The 23996-nt window shown below is 40.1% G+C and overlaps 1 protein-coding gene across 1 annotated transcript in view; it reads left to right on the forward strand.

The window, feature by feature from the left end:
• kiaa1614 (KIAA1614 ortholog) overlaps window positions 1-23996 on the forward strand; it is a 35219-nt gene that overhangs the window by 2223 nt on the left and 9000 nt on the right. Inside the window, exons 2-7 of the mRNA XM_083559069.1 lie at window positions 518-1417; window positions 5328-5391; window positions 6065-6202; window positions 18042-19156; window positions 22300-22417; window positions 23284-23506. Coding sequence (XP_083415195.1) covers window positions 553-1417; window positions 5328-5391; window positions 6065-6202; window positions 18042-19156; window positions 22300-22417; window positions 23284-23506 — 2523 coding nt within the window. The 5' untranslated portion in view covers window positions 518-552. The remainder of the gene's footprint in view (window positions 1-517; window positions 1418-5327; window positions 5392-6064; window positions 6203-18041; window positions 19157-22299; window positions 22418-23283; window positions 23507-23996) is intronic.

A 23996-nucleotide genomic window follows, 5' to 3' on the forward strand; every position in this document is an offset into this window, starting at 1 on the left:
ATCTATCTATCTATCTATCTATCTATCTATCTATCTATCTATCTATCTATCTATCTATCTATCTATCTAATATTAATATGATGTGAGGTCCAGTTAACAGCTAAACAGGTAGAAGTAATAACTACTTTTTACTTAAGTACATGTCAGAGCCAAGACTTCTTTACTTTCACTTAAGTAAAAAGGTATTATCAGTACTTCAACTTTTACCCGAGTATCTTAAAACATGAGTAACTGTACTTCTACTTAAGTAATGGATGTGTGTACTTTTGCCACCTCTGCCACCAAATAACTGGGCCTTTTGCTCTTCATGACATGTCACAAATTTGCATTTACAGTTGAACTTCCTATGGATTCTGACAATACAGTAGACATTAAGTATATTCCAGGTAAAAAATCCACTTAAATCCTTTACAGAAAAAAAATTAAAAATTCCCTTTGCTTACTCCTACACAATAGTAGCTGTTTGTCTGGAAATTGGTGACTACTGATTGACTCTTGTTTCCTATTGTTTACATAGGTTCCATGACGTTCACCTGACTCTCTGAAAGGGCCATGGAGAATGTGCCTGAACAGGGCAATGCTATGGCCAATGACACCCACTCGATGGACAGATCAGACCAGGAATCTGAATCTCAACCTTCATCGAGTCCCACCAGTGCACTCGGATCTGACATTTCCTCTTCTTTAAGCTCAATGCAGCAAAATGAAGCACTGCAGTCAATGCTGAAGACTTGCTCAGAGCGCAGGGTAATCTCGAAACAAGCTTCTAAAAAGAAAGCAGGGAGAAGAACAATACCTGGGTTCTACACATCAGCCTGCTCTCACACAAGGGTCTGGGGATTCAGTAGCAGTGATGAAGACATGGAAGCATGTGCTGAAGATTTGGCCAACCACAGGGTTGAAAATAAAGGGATCATTACATCCACAGAACAGGGAAAAGTATTTCTGGGGAACGTTCCACAAAACATCGGCAAACATAATATCTCTTTGTGCATCAACAAACCGTGTTCTTCACCCAAGGGCGTTTGGAGGATGGCCAGAGAAGAGCCTGTGTTATCAAACGGAGATGAGGTTTCAGGAAGAGAGAAATCGACAAATGGGGTCTTGCCCAAGTACATGGCTCTGAGGACAGTTCCCAGCATTCAGGGAGAGATTAATAGGTCAGACAAAGCAGAGAGGCATCCTAAGAGTTGTAGGTCGAGTGACTCAGGCCTGGCAGAAGCAACAGGAAGTGAATTATGTCGTGCCGAGAGTCTAGAAAGCATCTGCAGCAGTGGAAGCTCTCTCTCACTAGCAGAAAGAGTGGAGATAAACCGAACCATCCTCAGACGGATGCTTCAGATATCCCAAAGGAAGAGCGGCGAGGGGCAACAAACTACAGTCCCTGATCAGAAGATGGAGAATACACAAAGCAGAGGTAGACTGTCTTCACTGAAATAATATTAAGAATCTCAGAAATTGAAGGTCATCCCAAAAGAATGGTTCTGAAAACATAAGCAATTAGGCAAGATATGTTCGTTATCTGACAATCGTTTTCTTTCAGGTCATGAGGAAAAGATACAATGCTAGCAAACTGAATTTATGTCAAATTTTTTCTCGAACTACAACTAGACCTTCTTTAAGAGAGGACTGAATGATGATAAAAATAAAAAAAAGAAAATGTGTATTTAAAAGAAAATTATCATGGCAATGTTTGAAGTGAGTAGGCTTTTGTGTTTATGTAAAATATTATAAATAGGATTTCATTGTTTGTTATCTATATTAGCCCCGTAGCTCCAATATGTCAGATTGATCAAATGCCTACAGAGTAAATTTAAGAGTTTATGGTGCCAAATGACGAGCCTAAAGATCCATGAGGTTACTATGTAGGTTCTCAGTTCTCATTTGCTTTAGAGCATTTCTCGAATCCTTCTTAATTAAGTGCGTTTCTCAAAGCAATTTGTACAAACAGCACGACGCAATGGGTTTCTTGAAAAAGCCTGTACTTTTCTCAAAATCCTTCAAAAATCTCAAAATCATTCAATTATTTACAGAACAGTAACAGTTTACAGTAACTGTTTACATAAACGTTTTCCATTGCACTGTTCCTAGATAGCTTCTGTCTATAATTAATAAATTTACACTACTGTTTTGGTGACAAGGTGAGGGAGGTGAGATTGAGATGGTTTGGACATGTGCAGAGGAGGGACATGGGGTATATCAGTAGGAGAATGCTGAGGATGGAGCAACCAGGAAGGAGGAAAAGAGGAAGACCAAGGAGGAGGTTTATGAATGTGGTGAGGGACGACATGCAGGTAGTTGGTGTGAAAGAGGCAGATGTAGAGGACAGGGGGGTATGGAGACGGATGATCCGCTGTGGTGGAAGAAGCCGAAAGAAGAAGAAGAAGAAGAAGAAGATGTAAACACTGTAGATCCTGCACTGCTGCTATTGCACTTCTGGTTAGACCTAAACTGCATTTCGTTGTCTTGTACTTGTACATATGTAATGACAATAAAGTTGAATCTAATCTAATCTTATCTAATCTAAATGTAGGTATTTGTGTCAATGAACATCTCATTACCATTAAAACATCTCAACTCGCTGAGACAGTATGAGGAAGAAACCTTGAGAGGAATCAGATTTAAAATATATTATACTGGTTCTCACCTGGTCTTGGTCTTAACCCCCAAAACATCTGGGCATCAGTTCATTGCATAAGACATTGAATGCAAAATGGTTCAACCAGTTCATCATCTGTCATCTAAAATATCTTTTGAACTTTTTTTTGTAAATGTTACTTGAATTGATGAATTGTGCAGAACAGCATCAGATCAACCAATAATCAACTAGTTCTCCAAAACAGGTCAAAGGTGAATCTCGTGAACCTTAAATTGGAGAGTGAATACAGACGGAGCAAAACACAGAATTACAATTTCTAAAAAAATAGATGAAGAACTAAAAATGAACAAACACTTGTAAAGTACAGTAAAAGTCTGAATCCTGTCCGGTCTCTTACAATCAATATAAATCAAATATACAATCAAATAAATACATTTGTGCTGCTGAAATTCACAGATGCCAAACAGAAAGAAGACAAATATTTTGCATTTTCAGTCGCTGTGATCCAAACCATAGTTCATATCAAGAAATCCTGAAACTGTGCACCGTCATACTGCCAACACGACCAAACATTTTGACGATTTTGTTCGTGAACAATAAAAAAGGGATTTTTCATTCTAATGGGAATAAGATGTTCACTGCCACAAATACTTACTTTTGAGAACTAAGGATTTTGAAAAGTATATTCTTTTGCAAGAAATCCCAAATGTATTGTGCTGTTTTTACAAACTGTTTTGAGAAATGCACTTGCGAATATTAAAAATGATTCGAGAAACGCTCCAAAGCAACTGAGAAGAACTGTAAAATCCTTTCTTTGTAAATTGGTGAATTGTGCAGATGAATCTTGAATGTCACTAATGATAGTCAGTGTATGGCATCAGATCAACCACTGATCAACTAGTTCTCTAAAAGAGGTCAGAGGTGAATCTTGTGAACCTTCAATTGGCGACCTTACAATTTCTAAAAATGGATGAACAACCAGGAAACGAACGAACAGTAATACAATGAGTCTGGTATCTTGCAATCAATATACAAATCAATTAAAAAAAAAACAATAATTTATTCAAATTTAAAGATGAAGAAATGTGTGGTGCTGTTTTTATAAATTGTTTGGAGAATGCACTGGTTTGCAAATATTAAGGATGATTCGAGAAACGCTTCTAAGCAACTGAGAATAACTGTAGATAACAGCACTTTTATTCATTTATTTATTATTAGGTTTAGTTGTTGCTTAAAAAGCAATAATGTGTAAGAATATAATAATCAATAATAATGTACAAGAGATTTTAAATAAATCCATATCATCTGATTTACAGTACAGCTTTGACTATCAAAACTGCTGTAATAGAATATCTGTCCAATCAGAATTGAGAATTTTGTTGAGTGGTTTATTATTGGTGTAAATATTACAATACCTTCTTCATCTTCTTTCGGCTTCTCCCATTAAGGGTCGTCTCCATACCCCCCTGTCCTCTACATCTGCCTCTTCCAACCCGACTACCTGCATGTCTTCCCCTTACCACATCCATAAACCTCCTCCTTGGTCTTCCTCTTTTCCTCTTTCCTGGTTTCTCCATCCTCAGCATTCTCCTACTGATATACCCCATGTCCCTCCTCTGCACATGTCCAAACCATCTCAATCTCACCTCCCTCACCTTGTCTTCAAAACGTCCTACATGCGCTGTCCCTCTAATAAACTCATTTCTAATCCTGTTCATCGTCGTCATTCCCAACGAAAACCTCAACATCTTCAGCTCTGCTACCTCCAGCTCCACCTCCTGTCTTTTACTCAATGCCACTGTCTCTAAACCATACAACATCACAGGTCTCACCACAGTCCTATAAACTTTCCCTTTCACTCTCACAGATACTCTTCTATCACACCTTCTTGAAACCTTCTTCATCAAAACCTAATAATAACACACCCCTCTTCTTTCCTGGTGGTGAGGTGGTTAGTTATTCTGCATGGAAATAGCAAAAACAGATTAATTATAAAGTCTGAGAACAGTTTGAACACAGTTTTATCCTTTTTGAGAGGCACATACATGTTGCTTTTGTTTCTATGCAACAACTTTTACTTTGACCAAGCAAATATATAAATGTCCAGATGTTCCACTTTCTTCTTCTTCTTCTTCTTCTCTCGGCTGCTCCCATTAGGGGTCGCCACAGCGGATCATCGGTCTTCATACCACCCTGTCTTCTACATCTGCCTCTTTCACACCAACTACCTGCATGTCTTCCCTCACCACATCCATGAACCTCCTCCTTGGCCCCCCTTGTGATGCAGTTCATCCCAGAGCAGTTCAATAGGATTCAGGTGCAGTGGCTGGGCAGGTCATTCCATGATAGATATCACTCCAGACGACTGTTTGCTCTCTAAATAACCGCCATAGCTGCAGATTGTGTTGAAGTACGGATTGGGAGCAATGTTGGGTCAGGATACCTTTAACTTTCTGGAATAATTTTCCAAAATTCCCTGCTCCAAAACAACTCCAAATCAATACGCTTCCACCTCAATGTTTGACTGTGGGGGTGAGGAAATCTGATTACATCTTAACTCCTGTTCTTTGTCTTACACACATTTTTTTGTTAGAGAAAAAATATCACATTTGGACACTCTTTCTTTCACTCATTCACATAGAAACAATACATGTGTCTGAAAAACCACAAAAGACTCCACCTTTATGACAAGTGATGTATATTTACTCAGTTATGATCACATTTACAGGTGGGCTGAATGACAGTGACTGGGACTCTGGGATTTCTCTTCAAGATAGTGAACCATGTCAGAGGTATATATATACACATGCACATACACATATACTGTATAAAAGGTACACAAAAACTGATTATTTGTCTATAGCTGTATGTATCTAGCTAACAGTTATACTGTAATACCAATTAATTAAAGGATGACACTACAAACCTTTATACATTTATAGTTACACAACTTTACAGTATAGTTACACAACAAAGAGTTAGTTTAAAGTGCTGACAATGGAGATTCAGTCTAAAGCCGATACTATTCTCAGTGTCTTTCTGTTCTAGTACTTTAAAATAGTAAAAAAATGCACAATCGATCACAAAAGTAGAAAAAAAATTGACATTCGGATCAGAGAATTAGACGTCGTTTTCATTACGAGTCGACTTGTTTCACTGTTTTGCTTCATGAAACAAAAACGTGATGTCAAGTTTATGTAATATATGTATAATTATAATCATAATCCTATTTATACTGGCAGATACTTCATTTATGCACACACACACACGCTCATGCGCATTCAGTCCCATCAGTCTAATTAGTAGTGACGGGCTGCTCCACTTAATCCTGTGCTGTATGAGTGTGCCTGCTTCACAGTAGCTGACATCTGCCTCTGTGTGTGTGTGTGTGTGTGTGTGTGTGTGTGTGTGTGTGTGTGTGTGTGTGTGTGTGTGTGCTTGTGTGTGTATCTGATTGAGCAACAGGCCTTTTGTCTCTGGCTCCGAGTTGCCGTTTAGTCCTCGTCATAAACAGGCCAAACTGTTGGAGCGAGCGCGCATGAAGGCCCGCTCGAACCCTCTGAAAGCCGACCACACCATCGTACCCGTCCAGAGGGACAAGCCGTGAGTACATGATCTCTTATTCTCTTCCTTCTGCAAAATATTGTGGTCTGAAGTGGTTGGGGGATGTGACCAAGACAAGCTTAAGTGCTGAAAGACAGGGAGGCGTTATTCACATGGTTTATAACACAGATCACAACAGTATTGTAGATTTTATGGTGTCTAAATTCTAAGGGGGGTGTAAAAGTGTGTGTGTGTGTGTGTAGGTGTGTGTGTGTGTGTGTGTGTGTGTGTATGTGTGTGTGTGTGTGTGTGTGTGTTTTGCTGTGGAGGATGTTGTTAATGTAAAGGGGGATGTGCTCTATTGAAGAGGTGTAGGATTTCCCAGCAGCAACAGGTCTCTCTTTTTCGAAATTCAGTTAAGTTAGAACAGTGGTCCCCAAACCCCTGGGCCGCTGACCGGCACCGGTCCGTGGGTCAATTGTTACCGGGACGCACAGAAAGAATATATAACTTAGATTATTTCTGTTTTATTTATTATGTGATTCTGACCAATGTTTAATTTTGGAAAATGACTGGATTCTCTCTGCCACATCTGTCTATGACTCACTCTTGATGCAGGTCATGATGCCTCGGTCACATGTCTTACCAACATCCACTACCTTCTTAAAGGGGCTCCGGCCGCTAACACATAATACATTACCTCTAAATTCAAACCCCCAAGCCAGGAAAATGAACAAAAAAAACGCAGTGGATTAACATTTATTATTAATTTTAGAAAATTCCATTTTTTTATGGCGGTTGTATCATTTTATTTTGTTGTATTTATCCGCCACACCTTAAAGGCCGGTCTGTAAAAATATTGTCTGACATTAAACAGGTCCGTGGCACAAAAAAGGTTGGGGACCGCTTAGTTAAAATGTATTTAATAGCACAAGTCACTCATTCACATTGTATTTCTTTATATTTTTTTCTAATTGGAAACTGCACCGCATCTTGTAAAATGACAATAGAGGTGTTCGTACCTCTATTAAGCAGTTCCCAAGCAAGAACAAAGAGGAAAAAAACACCTTCAAATTGCATATTGATGACTCTAGTGAGGAACTATCCATCTCTGGTCCAAGCCCGATAGTGGAACTTTTAATACAAAGCTTGTGATTTATGGCAGGCATTTTGTACAACGTGGAAACTGATTGTGGAAAAAGTCTATTAAGATTATATTAGATTTAAAGTTATTGCAGTGGTGGACGGTAACGATGTAAATGTAATCCGTTACTGTACGAGCAACTTTGTCTCGTATCTGTACTTTACTGGAGTATTTCCATTTGGGAAGACTTTGACTTTAACTTCACTACATTTCAAAGTCAAATATCTTACTTTTAACTCGACTACACTGTGAAATCAGTCGTGCCTTTTTATTTATTAGTGATAAAATCTGGTCAAACACACAGTAAGCCACCAATCAGGGTAGAGCGTGTGCTCTGTTTTGAACTTTTCTTGTTTGGTGGTATCTACTTATCATGAACATAGAACATTTTGAGAGGAATAAAAGATGGAAGAAGGTTCTGGGCTCATGATCATTCTAATGGATATCAATCAGTGTTTGACTCATCAAATCAGTCAAATTGTGGTTTATGTGATTGTCCTTAAAGTGTCCGTGTGCGATATGGTGTGGTATAAAGTATAAAGTGCACTGTGCAGGGCTGTGTACGAGTCCAGGGCTAAAGTGACAGTCCAGAGTTTAAAGTGTCGTAGTGCGAAAAAAAAAATTTGTGCAGAGAAAAAGTGTGATGATGGAGAGAGTGGACCAGTTTTTAGATCCTGGGTGTTTCCTGGTTCAAACTCCGAATGGCCTGTGGAAAGAAGCTCCTTATTCTCTTATTCTCTGTGTTTGCTTTCAGAGAGTGGAAGTGTTTCCCTGAAAGCAACATCATTCCCTGAACTCGTTAATAATATTCCATTAATAGATTAACGTGTTAAGAGTAACAGTAGAGTCTTTTCACATAAACTAAGCAAGAATCTTGTGACAAAAATAACAATATGAACCTTATAGCCATAATAAATTACAGTACTTGGTATAGTTAAGTAAGTTTTACTGGAGTCATATTTTACAGAGTGTATCTCTACTTTTAACTCAATTACTTAAACTCGCTGCTTTATTGTCCTTGTGCAAAGTGCATGTACAGAGCCAATGAAATGCAGTAAACATCTAACCAGAAGTACAGAAGTGACTTATTTACAATTAATAGAAATATGGTAAATAGGTTCCATATGTACAGGGGTGAGAGTGATTAATGTACAGAAGGTGCAGAAGGTAACAGTAAAGGACTGTAGGTTCTAACAGCATTCTGCATCCTGGCTGTGATGTAGGAGATTATATGTGATGTGGTGACATCATTTCCCAAACAAGCCTGATGTTAATAGTAACAATATGTGACAGGAATTCTGGATCTTCTCACAAAAGGCTCATTGTCAGGCAAATTTGGAGATATTTTGAGCGTTGCTTGTTCTTGCAAATACTCTAACTTCACCCAGAACTGTTCATAATACAGGTAAACTAATGAATTTAAGACTATCAACATCTGATTTAACCTCCATTCAGCTTGTGTCCTCTGCATTTTGGTCACAAATGATGAGAAACAAAGGAAATGTCCAATTAGAACTTTCCAGAGGTTACCAGACACACTACATTTGACTACATTGACATTTGACCAATTCTTATTGGTCCTTTCTTTAGCCCCACCCACATGTTCTGTCAATACTGTTGGTACAATGGTAACATTACATTTGCACTGATGGCATTTGACAGACATTTTATTATAACTGGGAAGTGCTGTATCAGGGGATAAGGCTTCTGATCGGGAGGTCATGGGTTCAAATACCACCTCCACCAAGCTGCCATTTCTGGGCCCTTGAGCAAGGCCCTTAACCCTCTATTGCTTAGTTTTATATCAGAGATGGGAAGTAAGGAAGTACAAATTCTTCGTTAGTGAACTTAAGTAGATTTTTCTGGTATCATTACTTCACTATTTAAAAATAAATAAATAGTGAAGTAATGATTTTACTTGTTACTTTAGTTTTAATCTATTTAATGACATGATCAATATTTTTTCCACGCACCGTTTTCAGCCCCTTAATCTATTTCTTGTTATTGCGCAGCTTTTTCAATCTACCACTGCCACCATCATCATACCACTGCCGTATCATATACTGGCACTCACGCACCACATGTACCTTTTATTGGTCAGTAGGATTATGGGTTAGGTGGCTATCCTTGTTATGTCCAAACAATCCTGAACCATTGTCTTCTGTTACATTCTGCATAAATCCATTGTGTAGTATATATGTTCTTTATCAAATATTAATCCATATATTAGTCTCACAGTATATTTTTGTGTATAGCTGGTAATACATTAGATATAAAAGACAGGAGCCTGGTAGTTATAAATGTAAATGAAAGCAGAGTAGACAATGCATCATCCTTCTCAGAGATGCACCCTCACTTCTGTTTATGATCGCTGAGTTACATAAGGCATTTTGAATTATACAACAATTACTCAAGGCTCTGATCCCCATCTCTTATCCTTAAGTAGCGTATTTAGTTCCTTAGTGCTCAATCAGTGCTCAATGATTCTGCATTCAATTCAATTTTAAATTGGTAGAGGTGATTTTTATTAGGAAGAAACCTTGAGAGGAACCAGACTCAAATGAGAAGCTCATCATCCTCATATGGGTGACACTAAATATTCATTCATTATCGGTTCATAATGAAATCCAAAGCCATCTTCATGGTTTCTAAGTAGTGCTATCCATAGTACCATATTGTGTATCTTTAGGCTGTCAAGTTGGAGCCCAGCAGCAGAGTGGTTTTCAAGAGATAAGAAGTTCTTCAGGGTATCAGGAACAGATCGTGGCAGGCCGGAGAACAGAAGGGGACATATACAGTGAGGAAAATAAGTATTTGAACACCCTGCTTTTTTGCAAGTTCTCCCACTTAGAAATCATGGAGGGGTCTGAAATTGTCATCGTAGGTGCATGTCCACTGTGAGAGACATAATCTATAAAAAAAAATCCAGAAAACACAATATATGATTTTTTAACTATTTATTTTATGATACAGCTGCAAATAAGTATTTGAACACCTGAGAAAGTCAATGTTAATATTTGGTACAGTAGCCTTTGTTTGCAATTACAGAGGTCAAACGTTTCCTGTAGTTTTTCACCAGGTTTGCACACACTGCAGGAGGGATTTTGGCCCACTCCTCCACACAGATCTTCTCTAGATCAGTAGGGTTTCTGGCCTGTCGCTGAGAAACACGGAGTTTGAGCTCCCTCCAAAATTTCTTTATTGGGTTTAGGTCTGGAGACTGGCTCAGCCACGCCAGAACCTTGATATGCTTCTTACAGAGCCACTCCTTGGTTATCCTGGCTGTGTGCTTCGGGTCATTGTCATGTTGGAAGACCCAGCCTCGACCCATCGTCAATGCTCTAACTGAGGGAAGGAGGTTGTTCCCCAAAATCTCGCAATACATGGCCCCGGTCATCCTCTCCTTAATACAGTGCAGTCGCCCTGTCCCATGTGCAGAAAAACACCCCCAAAGCATGATGCTATCACCCCCATGCTTCACAGTAGGGATGGTGTTCTTGGGATGGTACTCATCATTCTTCTTCCTCCAAACACGTTTATTGGAATTATGACCCAAAAGTTCTATTTTGGTCTCATCTGACCACATGACCTTCTCCCATGACTCCTCTGGATCATCCAAATGGTCATTGGCAAACTTAAGACGTGCCTGGACATGTGCTGGTTTAAGCAGGGGAACCTTCCGTGCCATGCATGATTTCAAACCATGACGTCTTAGTGTATTACCAACAGTAACCTTGGAAACGGTGGTCCCAGCTCTTTTCAGGTCATTGACCAGCTCCTCCCGTGTAGTTCTGGGCTGATTTCTCACCTTCCTTAGGATCATTGAGACCCCACGAGGTGAGATCTTCCATGGAGCCCCAGTCCGAGGGAGATTGACTGTCATGTTTAGCTTCTTCCATTTTCTAATGATTGCTCCAACAGTGGACCTTTTTTCACCAAGCTGCTTGGCAATTTCCCCGTAGCCCTTTCCAGCCTTGTGGCGGTGTACAATTTTGTCTCTAGTGTCTTTGGACAGCTTTTTGGTCTTGGCCATGTTAGTAGTTGGATTCTTACTGATTGTATGGGGTGGACAGGTGTCTTTATGCAGCTAACGACCTTAAACAGGTGCATCTAATTTAGGATAATAAATGTAGTGGAGGTGGACATTTTAAAGGCAGACTAACAGGTCTTTGAGGGTCAGAATTCTAGCTGATAGCGAGGTGTTCAAATACTTATTTGCAGCTGTATCATACAAATAAATAGTTTAAAAATCATATATTGTGATTTCTGGATTATTTTTTTTGTAGATTATGTCTCTCACAGTGGACATGCACCTACGATGACAATTTCAGACCCCTCCATGATTTCTAAGTGGGAGAACATGCAAAATAGCAGCGTGTTCAAATACTTATTTTCCTCACTGTATATATATATATATATATATATATATATATATATATATATATATATATATATATATATATATATATATATATATATATATGTATATATAAAGTACAGACCAAAAGTTTGGACACACCTTCTCATTCAAAGAGTTTTCTTTATTTTCATGACTATGGAAATTGTAGATTCACACTGAAGGCATCAAAACTATGAATTAACACGTGGAATTATATACATAACAAAAAAGTGTGAAACAACTGAAAAATGTCATATTCTAGGTTCTTCAAAGTAGCCACCTTCTGCTTTGATTACTGCTTTGCACACTCTTGGCATTCTCTTGATGAGCTTCAAGAGGTAGTCACCTGAAATGGTCTTCCAACAGTCTTGAAGGAGTTCCCCGAGATATTCAATTCAATTCAATTCATTTTTATTTGTATAGCGCTTTTAACAATGAACATTGTCTCAAAGCAGCTTTACACAGATAATGCGGTGATTAAAAATGAATATGTTCTTTATGAGTAAGTTTGTCCCTAATGAGCAAGCCGGTGGCGACTGGCGACTGCCAGATATGCTTGGCACTTGTTGGCCCTTTTGCCTTCACTCTGCGGTCCAGCTCACCCCAAACCATCTCGATTGGGTTCAGGTCCGGTGACTGTGGAGGCCAGATCATCTGGTGCAGAACCCCATCACTGTCCTTCTTGGTCAAATAGCCCTTAATGCCTTCAGTGTGACTCTACAATTTTCATAGTCATGAAAATAAAGAAAACTCTTTGAATGAGAATGTGTGTCCAAACTTTTTGTCTTTTCTGTATATATATATATATATATATATATATATATATATATATATATATATATATATATATATATATATATATATATATACAAATTATTGGACTGTGCTAATGACAGTAGTGAACACACATTGCAGTAATCGTGACTCAAAACGTTTTTACTCAACAAAGGGCCCATTATTATGATGTATTAATATGAAGTATGAAGGGAATGCTGCAGCCATTATCTCAGCCAGACTAAAGAATTCTAGAGGAATCTGGCCTTGAATCAGTTTCTTAGGTTTAGAAATCTTTAGCCACTTTGTATTGTGGCCTGTGTTTTCTGCCTCTGTCTCTGTCTATGTGTTAGGGAGATCAGCAGATTGGTACTAATATACCAGTGGCAGGCCGTGCATTTGTTACCTGGACCTTCAGTGGGGATTTACCCGTCTTAATCCACCTGTTAATACCACCACTATCATGTCACAATTATTGAAACATCAATACTATACAAAAACACAATATAACAAGGCGTGGCATTACAGAGAGAGAGGCATTTCACATATCGAGGGTGAATACCATTTTACTAAAGCAAGAAACCCAGTGAAGACTACAAACCTCTACACTACAACCGCAACTGTGCACCTACAACATCTGGAGCAGTTCAAAATCAATATTTGTCCAATAACATGACAATAACATAAAAATGTAAATAAAATACAACCTACTCACCAGAGATGCAGACTCATAATTTGCACCGCTCCTCAGAGGCTGTAATCCAGTGGTACCGCTTGTACCACTGGTCTGGATGTGGTGAACAAACCCTTTCCCGGGCTGAGACACGCTAGCTAGCTTCGGGGTTGGCCGACCTCCTCACGATGTCTAGCTTTCTGGAAAATGTATTTTTAAATATGTCCGAGACCAAATAAATTTCTCTTCCTCCGTAGGCATAAAAAAGTCTAACTCAGATGTATTAATGTGTGCAGAGCTACACACGTGTTTTGCCAGTCGAACTTGACTGTAACAGTCTCCCTCTGTCCAACCAATCAGAGGACGGGAAAATGCTGACGCTATTCCGGGCCAGCTAGTTAGCACTGTGAGGTGAATCTGAAATCTGATTGGTTAAAGAAACAGAGCTAATTCTTAAGAAGACTGTGGTAAAAAGGCAAGCACTACTGATTGTGAAGGCCCTGGGCAGATTAGATTGACATGGCAGCACATAGAGGCTGAAATCTGATTGGACAAAAAAAACTAACATCCACATACACATACTGGAAGCAGTGCAGCCAAGAGCAACGCTACGAAATGAAGAGAATAAACTGTTGGGAATAAATTAATACAATTTCATGGAACAAATATTAGAATTTAGTTGGTACTATGACGGGTAAAGGGAGAGAGATAGCTGATATGATGGAGAGGAGAAAGGTAGATGTGTTGTGTGTTCAGGAGACCAAGTGGAAAGGGAGTAAGGCCAGGAACATTGGAGGTGGGTTTAAACTGTTTTATCATGGTGTGGATGGGAAGAGAAATGGTGTAGGGGTGATTCTGAAGGAAGAGTACAGTAAGAGTGTAGTGGAGGTGAAGAGAGTTTCTGATAGGGTGATGATCGTGAAGGTGGAAGTTGAAGGGATGATGATAAATGTCATCAGTGCCTATGCTCCACAAGTTGGCTGTGAGATGGAGGAGAAGGAAAGATTCTGGAGTGAATTAGATGAAGTGGTAGATGGTGTACCTAGGAAAGAACGATTGGTGATTGGGGCAGACTTTAATGGGCATGTAGGTGAAAGGAACAGAGGTGATGAGGAGGTGATGGGTAGGTATGGTTTTAAGGAGAGGAATGTAGAAGGGCAGATGGTGGTAGAAAAGGATGGAAATGGCAGTGGTGAACACGTATTTTAAGAAGAAGGAGGATCATAGGGTGACATATAAGAGTGGAGGAAGGTGCACACAGGTGGATTATCTTCTGTGTAGGAGATGCAACCTGAAGGAGATTGGAGACTGTAAGGTGTTGGCGGGGGACAGTGTAGCTAGACAGCATCGAATGGTGGTCTGTAGGATGGTTTTGGAGGCGAAGAAGAAGAGGAGGAAAGTAAGGTTTGAAAGAAGAATAAGATGGTGGAAACTGAAGGAGGAAGAGTGTAGTGTAAGGTTCAGGGAAGAGGTCAGACAGGGGCTTGGTGGTGGTGAAGAGGTGCCGGATGATTGGGAAACTACCGCAGGAGTGATGAGGGAGGCAGCTAGAAAAGTACTTGGTGTGACATCTGGAAATAGAAAGCAAGACAAGGAGACGTGGTGGTGGAATGAGGAAGTGCAGGAGAGCATTAGGGGAAAGAGATTGGCAAAACAGAAGTGGGATCGACAGAGTGATGAGAAAAGTAGGCAGGAGTACAAGGAGATGCGGCAGCAGGTTAAAAGGGATGTGGCGAAAGCCAAGGAAAAGGCATATGAGGAACTGTATAAGAGGTTGGACACTAAGGAAGGAGAAAAGGATTTATACCGATTGGCCAAGCAGAGGGACCGAGCTGGGAAGGATGTACTGCAAGTTAGAGCAATAAAGGATGGAGAGGGAAATGTGTTGACTAGTGAGGAGAGTGTGTTGAGAAGATGGAGGGAGTATTTTGAGCAGCTGATGAATGAGGAAAATCAGAGAGAGAGAAGGTTGGAGGATGTGGAGTTGGTGAAGCAGGATGTAGATAGGATTAGTAAGGAGGAAGTGAGAGCAGCGATTAAGAGGATGAAGAATGGAAAGTCGGTTGGACCAGATGACATACCGGTAGAAGCGTGGAGATGTTTAGGAGAGATGGCAGTGGAGTTTTTAACCAGATTGTTTAACAGGATTCTGGAAGGGGAGAGGATGCCTGAGGAATGGAGAAGGAGTGTGCTGGTACCGATCTTTAAGCATAAGGGAGATGTGCAAACCTGCAGTAACTACAGGGGAATTAAGTTGATCAGTCACACCATGAAGTTATGGGAAAGAGTAGTGGAAGCCAGGCTGAGAGAAGAGGTGACCATCTGTGAGCAACAGTATGGTTTCATGCCGAGGAAGAGCACCACAGATGCCTTATTTGCTTTGAGGATGTTGATGGAGAAGTATAGAGAAGGACAGAAGGAGCTGCATTGTGTATTTGTGGATTTAGAGAAAGCGTACGACAGGGTGCCGAGAGAGGAGTTGTGGTATTGTATGAGAAAGTCAGGTGTGTCAGAGAAGTATTTGAGGGTGGTGCAGGACATGTATGAGGACAGTGTGACGGCAGTAAAGTGTGCAGTAGGTACGACAGACTGGTTCAGGGTGAAGGTTGGACTACATCAAGGATCGGCCCTGAGCCCTTTCCTGTTTGCAGTGGTGATGGACAGGTTGACGGACGAGGTCAGACAGGAGTCTCCCTGGACTATGATGTTTGCAGATGATATTGTGATTTGTGGTGAGAGTAGAGAGCAGGTTGAGAAGAGCCTGGAGAGGTGGAGATATGCGCTGGAGAGAAGGGGAATGAAAGTCAGTAGGAGTAAGACAGAGTACATGTGTGTGAATGAGAGGGAGGGCAGTGGAGTGATGCGGTTGCAGGGTGAAGAGGTGAAGAAGGTGGAGGAGTTCAGGTACCTGGGGTCAACAGTGCAAAGTAATGGAGAGTGTGTTAGGGAAGTAAAGAAAAGAGTGCAGGCAGGGTGGAGTGGGTGGAGAAGAGTGACAGGAGTGATTTGTGATAGAAGAGTATCTGCAAGAATGAAAGGGAAAGTTTATAGGACTGTGGTGAGACCTGCGATGTTGTATGGATTAGAGACAGTGGCATTGAGTAAAAGACAGGAGGTGGAGCTGGAGGTAGCAGAGCTGAAGATGTTGAGGTTTTCGTTGGGAGTGACGAGGATGGACAAGATTAGAAATGAGTTTATTAGAGGGACAGCACATGTAGGATGTTGTGGTGACAAGGTGAGGGAGGCGAGATTGAGATGGTTTGGACATGTGCAGAGAAGGGACATGAATTATATTGGTAGAAAAATGCTGAAGATGGAGCCACCAGGTAGGAGGAAAAGAGGAAGGCCAAGGAGGAGGTTCATGGATGTGGTGAGGGAAGACATGCAGGTAGTTGGTGTAAAAGAGGCAGATATAGAGGACAGGGTGGTATGGAGACGGATGATCCGCTGTGGCGACCCCTAATGGGAGCAGCCGAAAGAAAAAGAAGAAGAAGAAATATTAGAATTTAGGTTGCCACTGATATATACTGAATGCTGTGTAATTATACAAATCTAAAGTCATAGCTCCATTCACATCACCGTGGACGAAGACACCAGGTAGTCGTAAAACAATTCATTAAATTTGAAAGCCATGATGCACAGAACATCACACAAAGGTATAGAAGAAAAACATATTTAGTAACAATAAACCTTTACCAAACCTTTAACATTTACCAGACTCAAGAGAAAACCCAACCATCTGGGTGTCACCAAAATGTCCATTTATAACAGCTAAATTATGTTGAGGTCTGCAGTGATGGAGATGCACGTTGAAAATATTTATTAAAAGCTTCTTTCTTTTGACATTTTTATTTACAACATTATAATAATGGGCTGTATATTAACTTATTGGGAGAAAACCAGTAGTTCTACGTAAACTCATTCATTGAGCACCCACATATCACCAAAATGGTATGATCCTCGTTTCATAACACCTGTGCAAACATTTCACTGTGAGACTGGTAGGTGATTAAAGCTCCTCCTATCGAAGCATCAAATCTTCTACTATTCAGGTGCATTCCTACTGAAAATACAATGGTATATCCTTTGTGAGGAGACCTTTATTTAGCATTTAAAGGAGTCTCCAGTTTCAATGTCTTCAGGACAGAGACCGTTGTATTAATGTCAGGAGTGGAAAAACAGAGAGGCTGGTGTGGGAATATAAGTGTATAATCGCCGTATCATATGTAACGAGGTAGTGCTTGTAATCAGTGTTTAACATCTTTAAAAACTATAAATGGATAAATATTTATTATTTTAATAAATGTAAATTGCTATTGCTATTGGACCACTTTGGACTCGGGCGAGCTTACACCAACCTTTAGTTGATCTGCAGTCTAAAAGCCTGAAAAATGTTGCTCCCTCAACCCAATATTATTCCATACCAGTGGTGGACGACATACACAAACAGTGTAGTTGAGTTAAAGTAGAGATTCACTGTGTAAAATATTACAGTAAAAGTGCTTCCTTGAAACTTCGAGTGAAAGTACAACATTATATGCCTTCAAATGTACTGAAGTATCCAATGTACTGTGATTTATTATGGCTATAATATTTGCTTAATCAACTCAGTTTATGTGAAAAGACTGATATCTATCAATATGATCATGAACCTTCTTTTCAACTACTTCAGAATACATTTGACAAACATTACATTTGACAAAGATATTTGACTTTGAAATGTAGTGAAGTTAAAGTCTCCCCAAATAGAAATACTTCAGTAAAGTACAGATACACGAAAAAAAAGCTACTTGAGTACAGTAACGAATGACATTCACTTCTTGACTGTCCACCACTGATCCATACTGAGTATTGAAATAATAGAACACCACATTTGCACGTTTCGGTGTCTGACAGTGTTTTTCTGCAGGGAGCTGCTTTCCTGGGTCGGAGCACCAGTGCAGCAGCCTCCTCTTGCTGGTACGGAACGGGTGGTGGTCGGCTCGGGAAACCTCAGTGACTCATCCAGCAGTGACTCGACCGGAGGCTCTCGACGCCGTCGCACACATGGGCAGTCTCCATCGCGTGTGCGTTTTCAAGATGAGTCAGAAAAAGATGCCGAAGTGCGTTACCTGGAGAGGCAGCGCAGACGAGGCGGAGAAAGAGCACAGGGACTGCTGGGAGCCAAGCCCAGTTTGGCAACGTACATCAACAGACAGAGACTTGAGGACAAACACAAAAGCAGGAGGAGTCAGGAGAATTTACCTGGGGCTAATAGTTCTAATAGTTACTATGAATCGGAGATTATGGGTCAACAGTGCAACTCCTGTGGAACAATACTAAATGGAGATTTTCAGAAGCAATTATCACCTGCTAATGGAGAAACTGAGGGAAGGACGGTGCCGTGCTGGGTTGCACCCACACTGCCTAACCGCCTGGTGCGAATAGAGCAGATTAAAGAGACTTACATAGGTGCCATGAGCCCAATCATTGTGGAGAGCGACGGCATACACTGTAGAGCCGCAGGCAGTCTGGTTAGTAATAAAGAAACTCTACAGAAGCAGAAGAAAAAAAGTCAGAAGCGCGATGGCAGTCCAGAAACGATTCCCAATGGGCTCGGAACAAGCGGATCGCCAAGCATTTCCAAGTCCAATTTTTCTGTGTCTAATGGATCTATAGCTCTTCCTCCAAACCCATATTGCAAAGAGTCATTAGAGCTTAAGGTGGAGGGTTTTGCTAAGTGTAAAGCCCGTGTGCCTTCAGTGGCCTCCACCGGAGAAGCTCCTGGAGCTCAATCATTTCCCCTTAGGCTCCCTCAGCCTGTTCCACCACCTCTCCATTCCAAAGAGTCTGCTCTCAATCTGGAGAGTCCTAATGGCCAGCAAATCATGCCTTCAAAAAACCATCATCTCATGCACAATGACACTGTACAGGGCGGTGGGGAGCAGTCAGATTTGGAGGTTCTTCGTCGTAGAAGCCCTGATCCTCCGAAAAACACAATGATGGGACCCATAACAACAGGCCAACACACTTCCCACCAAGCAGGTCGGTCCATTATAAAGCAGTATACAAGTACACTCTTGTTTAATTGGAATTTTAACAATGTTTTTTCCCAAAGTAGCTTCAGGGAAATAAATAGATTATGGATAAAAGATTTTAGCGTCTGAATTAGTTCCTATAAGTTTGTCCCTAATACTGTAGGGATACACAGTATGTAGAACATACTGTGGATATTAATTACAGCCCAAATCCATCATCAAAGTTCTTCAGTTCTTCGGTCTTCAGTAACTTCATGGATCTTTAGGCTGTTCAAGTGCAACCATCTCCAGCTGCACAGAGTGGTCTTCTCCATTTGAAGAGTTAGGGCGTCAGGATGAATCGGGCAGATCCGAAGAGGAGAAAATGAGGGAAGCACTGATTACTGGTACATCAAGAACATAAACAGCTGATCATGGCAGTTGTAGCCATAAGATGCTGTGGCAAACTGTTTATATAAATTACAGCCCAAATTCATCTTCATGGTTTTGGAGTTTAACCCTTTACAATAACCTCATGGATCTTTAGCTGCACTCAGCTCAACTCAGAGTGGTCTCCAGGTGAAGAGGGTCAGGATGGATCAGGCTAGTCCGGGCAAGATCTCTGATACTTCCGAAGCATGTGGATTATAATGTTCCTTCATTGTTACACAATAGTTAAGATGCTGGTAAGATCTGAGTGCAAGTACTTCTCTTTTTTCCGATTTAACCACACACCCTCTCTCTGGATGGTGTTCTCTTCATCTGGAGGCCACTCTGTGCAGCTGGAAATGGTTTCACATGAACAGCCTAAAGAACTAAAAAGTTACTGAGAGGCTCAAGCACTTTAAGGATGAATAAGGGCTGTAATTGTCAACAGTCTGCTACAATGCGCTCAGGACCACAGTTTGCACAAACAGTTTTGCATTTAAGCACCTATCACTGAACAGTCCACCTCAACAATGACGGAACTGTAATGAAGGGACATTTGGTGCCACCCAGATGAGATGAGGATGGGTTCCTTTTTGAGTCTCTCAAGGTTTGTTCCTAGTGCCATCTCAGGGAGGTTTTTCTAAGCCACAGTTCCCACTCATTAGGTATAAACTTTCCATTCTAGGCATTTAACTTCTATATTTTTCAACCTAGTCCATTGTTCAGAGGTGAAAAGAGTGATCAAATATTTAACTCAAGTAAAAGTTACTGTTACCTCAATGAATTTTTACTTAAGTACAAGTGAAGTTATGGGTCTGAAATCTACTCAAATTTCCTCAGAGTAAAATTTTCTGAGGTACTTTTTTTTTTAACAATGGGGGGGGGGGGGTGTTTGCTATTCTAGTGTAGTTCAAAATGGACAAGGAGATATAAATCTCAAACCTTTACAAATCAAAATGCAATAACAATAAATCAAATGTTAAAAAACTGACTGTAAATAGTATAATTTGTCTATAAATTAAGGTCCTCTGCTATGGAGTGGGGTTTTTTGCACTGAGCAATTTGGTACGCCACCTTTTATGATGCTAACAGAGCTCGCAGGTTTACTGAAGTAGCGTTCACAAAGTGGGATATTTGTTGGCAATATTCGGCACGTTTTCGCTAAAAAACCTCAAGCGGCATATCGGCGTGATCAGGGTGTTATGTCTTTAAGTGACACCTTTATTTATTTGGCTTCATGCTGTCCGCTTCCAACATTTTTAGACACAGAAAACACACCCGGTCTTTCCTCGTCTCCCACCGTAGTCACAGTGAGGCCAAGCACTACATAAGCTTCGTCTTATTTCCTCGTCTTAGCTTTCGAGAGACTTACGTTTGTCTCATCTCCGCCTCTCTCCGCCTTTCTTTTCATCCCTGTGAAATATTTTCCCATGGTGTTTCTTAAGGGTTGGTTATCTGTACTTCAGACCTCCTGCTCTGTGCTGTGTGCTCTTGTTCAGTGCAAAAAACCCTACTACCTGCGGCAAAAAAAAGCATGTTCCCCGGGGTCACACGCGCCCCCCTGGCATCGCCCCGAGCCCCCCCAGGGTGGCGTGCAACACTATTTGTAAAGGACTGGTTTAGTGCGTTTGTTCTCCACCCATCAATCAATCAATGGCAGTAGTTTCCGGGGTGCGATTTTTACTCAGTAAACGGATTTAAAATGTAGTTAAATACAATACTTCAAACAAAACATACTTAAGTAAAAGTCAAATTGCTGATTTTTTAAATATACTTTGAGAAATAGAAGTACACAAAAAAACTACTCAATTACAGTAACGTGAGTACATGCAAATTTTTACTTTCCACTTCTGCTATTGTTAAAATTGCTATACAGATTAAATCGAAAATTGAATTGAATTGAATTAAAGGTGGGACTCCAGGAAGACCAGCTACAACAGCAGGATATAACTGTGCTGAGGACGAGAGATCTGCTGTGACGTTTTGTTCGGTTTAATAGATTATCTTGAGTTATATTGTGTACTTAGCTACAGTAGAAATTCTGCATATTACATTCCTTACTGAAGTGGATTGATGGCTGACATTTATGAAGAAGACTGTATGAATGACTTTATCTGTGGGGTAGATTAGTGCAGAACCAAATCCATGCCGTGACTGGGCACTAGACGTTTGTCTGTGTTGCATATTTTTCCCTTGAAATACTGAAATACAATCTCAAAAAATGTGGTAAACTGTGGTAAAACTTTCGTCTAAGGACCTCCCGAGGTGAAGTTTGTCATGCTGAACATACGGAATGTGGAGGCAGCGTGGTGGATGTGTGTGTGTGTGTGTGTGTGTGTGTGTGTCAAGCTCCAGACAGAGCATGGTTTTTGTTGTCAGCAGATTGGTGGAGCCACTGGCCTCTAATCTCTCTGAGCTCTAAGCACAGCAGGACTCTCAGCATGGCATTTATTCAGCTCTGTTCACCTCTTTTTTCTCTCTCTTTCTTTTCTCTTGCTCCCTCCATCACAATCTTTTTTTATTTTTTGGGCCCTCTCTCATTGAGTTTGTCTGACTCCCATCTTTATTTATTTTTCACACACACACACACACACACACACACACACACACACACACACACACACACACACACACACACACACACACACTCTTTATATTGCTTATATTCATTTCCAGCATATATACTATTGATATTTGATATAATCAGTACTTTTGCAATCTATTCGTTGGACATGTCTCCAGGTTTGACTCAGGACGTGGAGGTAGCATCCTGCTCTGCCAGAAGCCCTCAGAATAATGGACATCTTCAACCACCTATAACTGGAAAGCAAGAAAAGGAGGACAGTCCAAACCCTTTACAGTGAGTCATTAAAAAAATATACTGGGCAGAAAAGTAGGTCAAAATAAAAGAGGTCAGAATGAGCACAGTGCTTATTATGATTCTGATCGTAACTTTACTGCCCCCTGGTGTTAAAAGCAGAATTATACAAGCGTTATCATTTATTAGAAGGAGATAAAAGTTCACCAAGAAAGTTAGCAGGATCAACCAAAGAGGCCATGCATTATTATATTTTTCTTCCATTTTCTTCTGATCTTGACAACAAACTTTGTTTCTCGTTATCGCGACGATTTTCCTGTGAATATCCCGTGATAACGAGAAAACAAAAAATGCACAATAATGGCGACATGACGAGTTATTTCCAGAGCACAGTAAATCTGTACTGCTTTACAAGCTGTATATTAACTACCCTAAAATATATCCAAGTTTCCTTTCTATAGTATTGTGGATGTTTCTATTCATTGAACTGTTCATGCAAATGGTGGATCTTATCCATTGTAGCAGGCTGTTTATATTAAGTATAGTTCAAATCCATTCTCGAAGTTCTTGAGTTGCTCAGTAAGGTCATGGATATTTAGGATGTTCATGTGGAATCACCCTCAGATGCTCTTTAAATGAAGTGGTCTCCAGTTAATGAGAACTCCATCGAGAGGCAGGGCATCAGGGTTCGAATGAGGTGAGACAAAAGAAGAGAACGACAGGGAGAGAGAAACAACGATTATTAAATATGCTTATTACATAGATTTGAGATGTTGGTGAACATTTATTGTAGTTCTGGTTGTAGATTCATTCTGCTTTTACTGCTTTATTTGGATATCTAAATCGAAATATCTTTTTTTTAAAAAGACCTCTGACCATTCAGACTGATTGTTTGTGATTTGTCTCAGAACCATGACCCCAGAAGCTGGGCAAAGGGAGAGTAAAGCTCAGCACGCCCTGCGCCGCTTCTTTTCAGCCGTGGGTCTGAGTTCAGCAGGACGGCTTGGTAAGAGTCACTCCAGCAGCATGGAACATCTCGGCCCACCACTCAAACCCAGAACGAAATCCTCAGATACCCCAGGATCCTCGCAGGCACTAAAGAAAGCACCTTCGCTCCAGAACCTACGTTTGGTTTGTCCTCTTTACACAACTCTTCTCAACACATTATTTACATGCAAACAGTCCAAGGGGGCTGTGATTCATTTTTTTTTATTTTATTTTTTTATGGATAATAGAGTGAGAAAGGCCTTTAAATGAATTGACAGCTAATAATAATACAAAGATAAAAAACTATTTATATAATATAATGTATTCTGTTCATATACAGCAGTGGTAGTGTATTGTATTGTATTAGATAATAGGATTTATACAATAAACATTTTATGATCATATCATATAGTTTTTAAAATGTCTAATACTATTAATAATAATAGTAATAATAATATGAAGATGAATAAACTTTTTGTGTAATATAATGTAATAGTGTTTTTATGTTCATATTATACATAATAGTATATCATATTAATATCTAATATGTTTTATAAAGTAAACTTTGTTGTAATAATAATAATAATAATAATAATAATAATAATAATAATAATAATAATAATGATAATGATAA

This window comes from Silurus aristotelis (genome assembly GCF_946808225.1).
Source record: "Silurus aristotelis genome assembly, chromosome: 13".
Lineage (NCBI taxonomy): Eukaryota > Metazoa > Chordata > Actinopteri > Siluriformes > Siluridae > Silurus > Silurus aristotelis.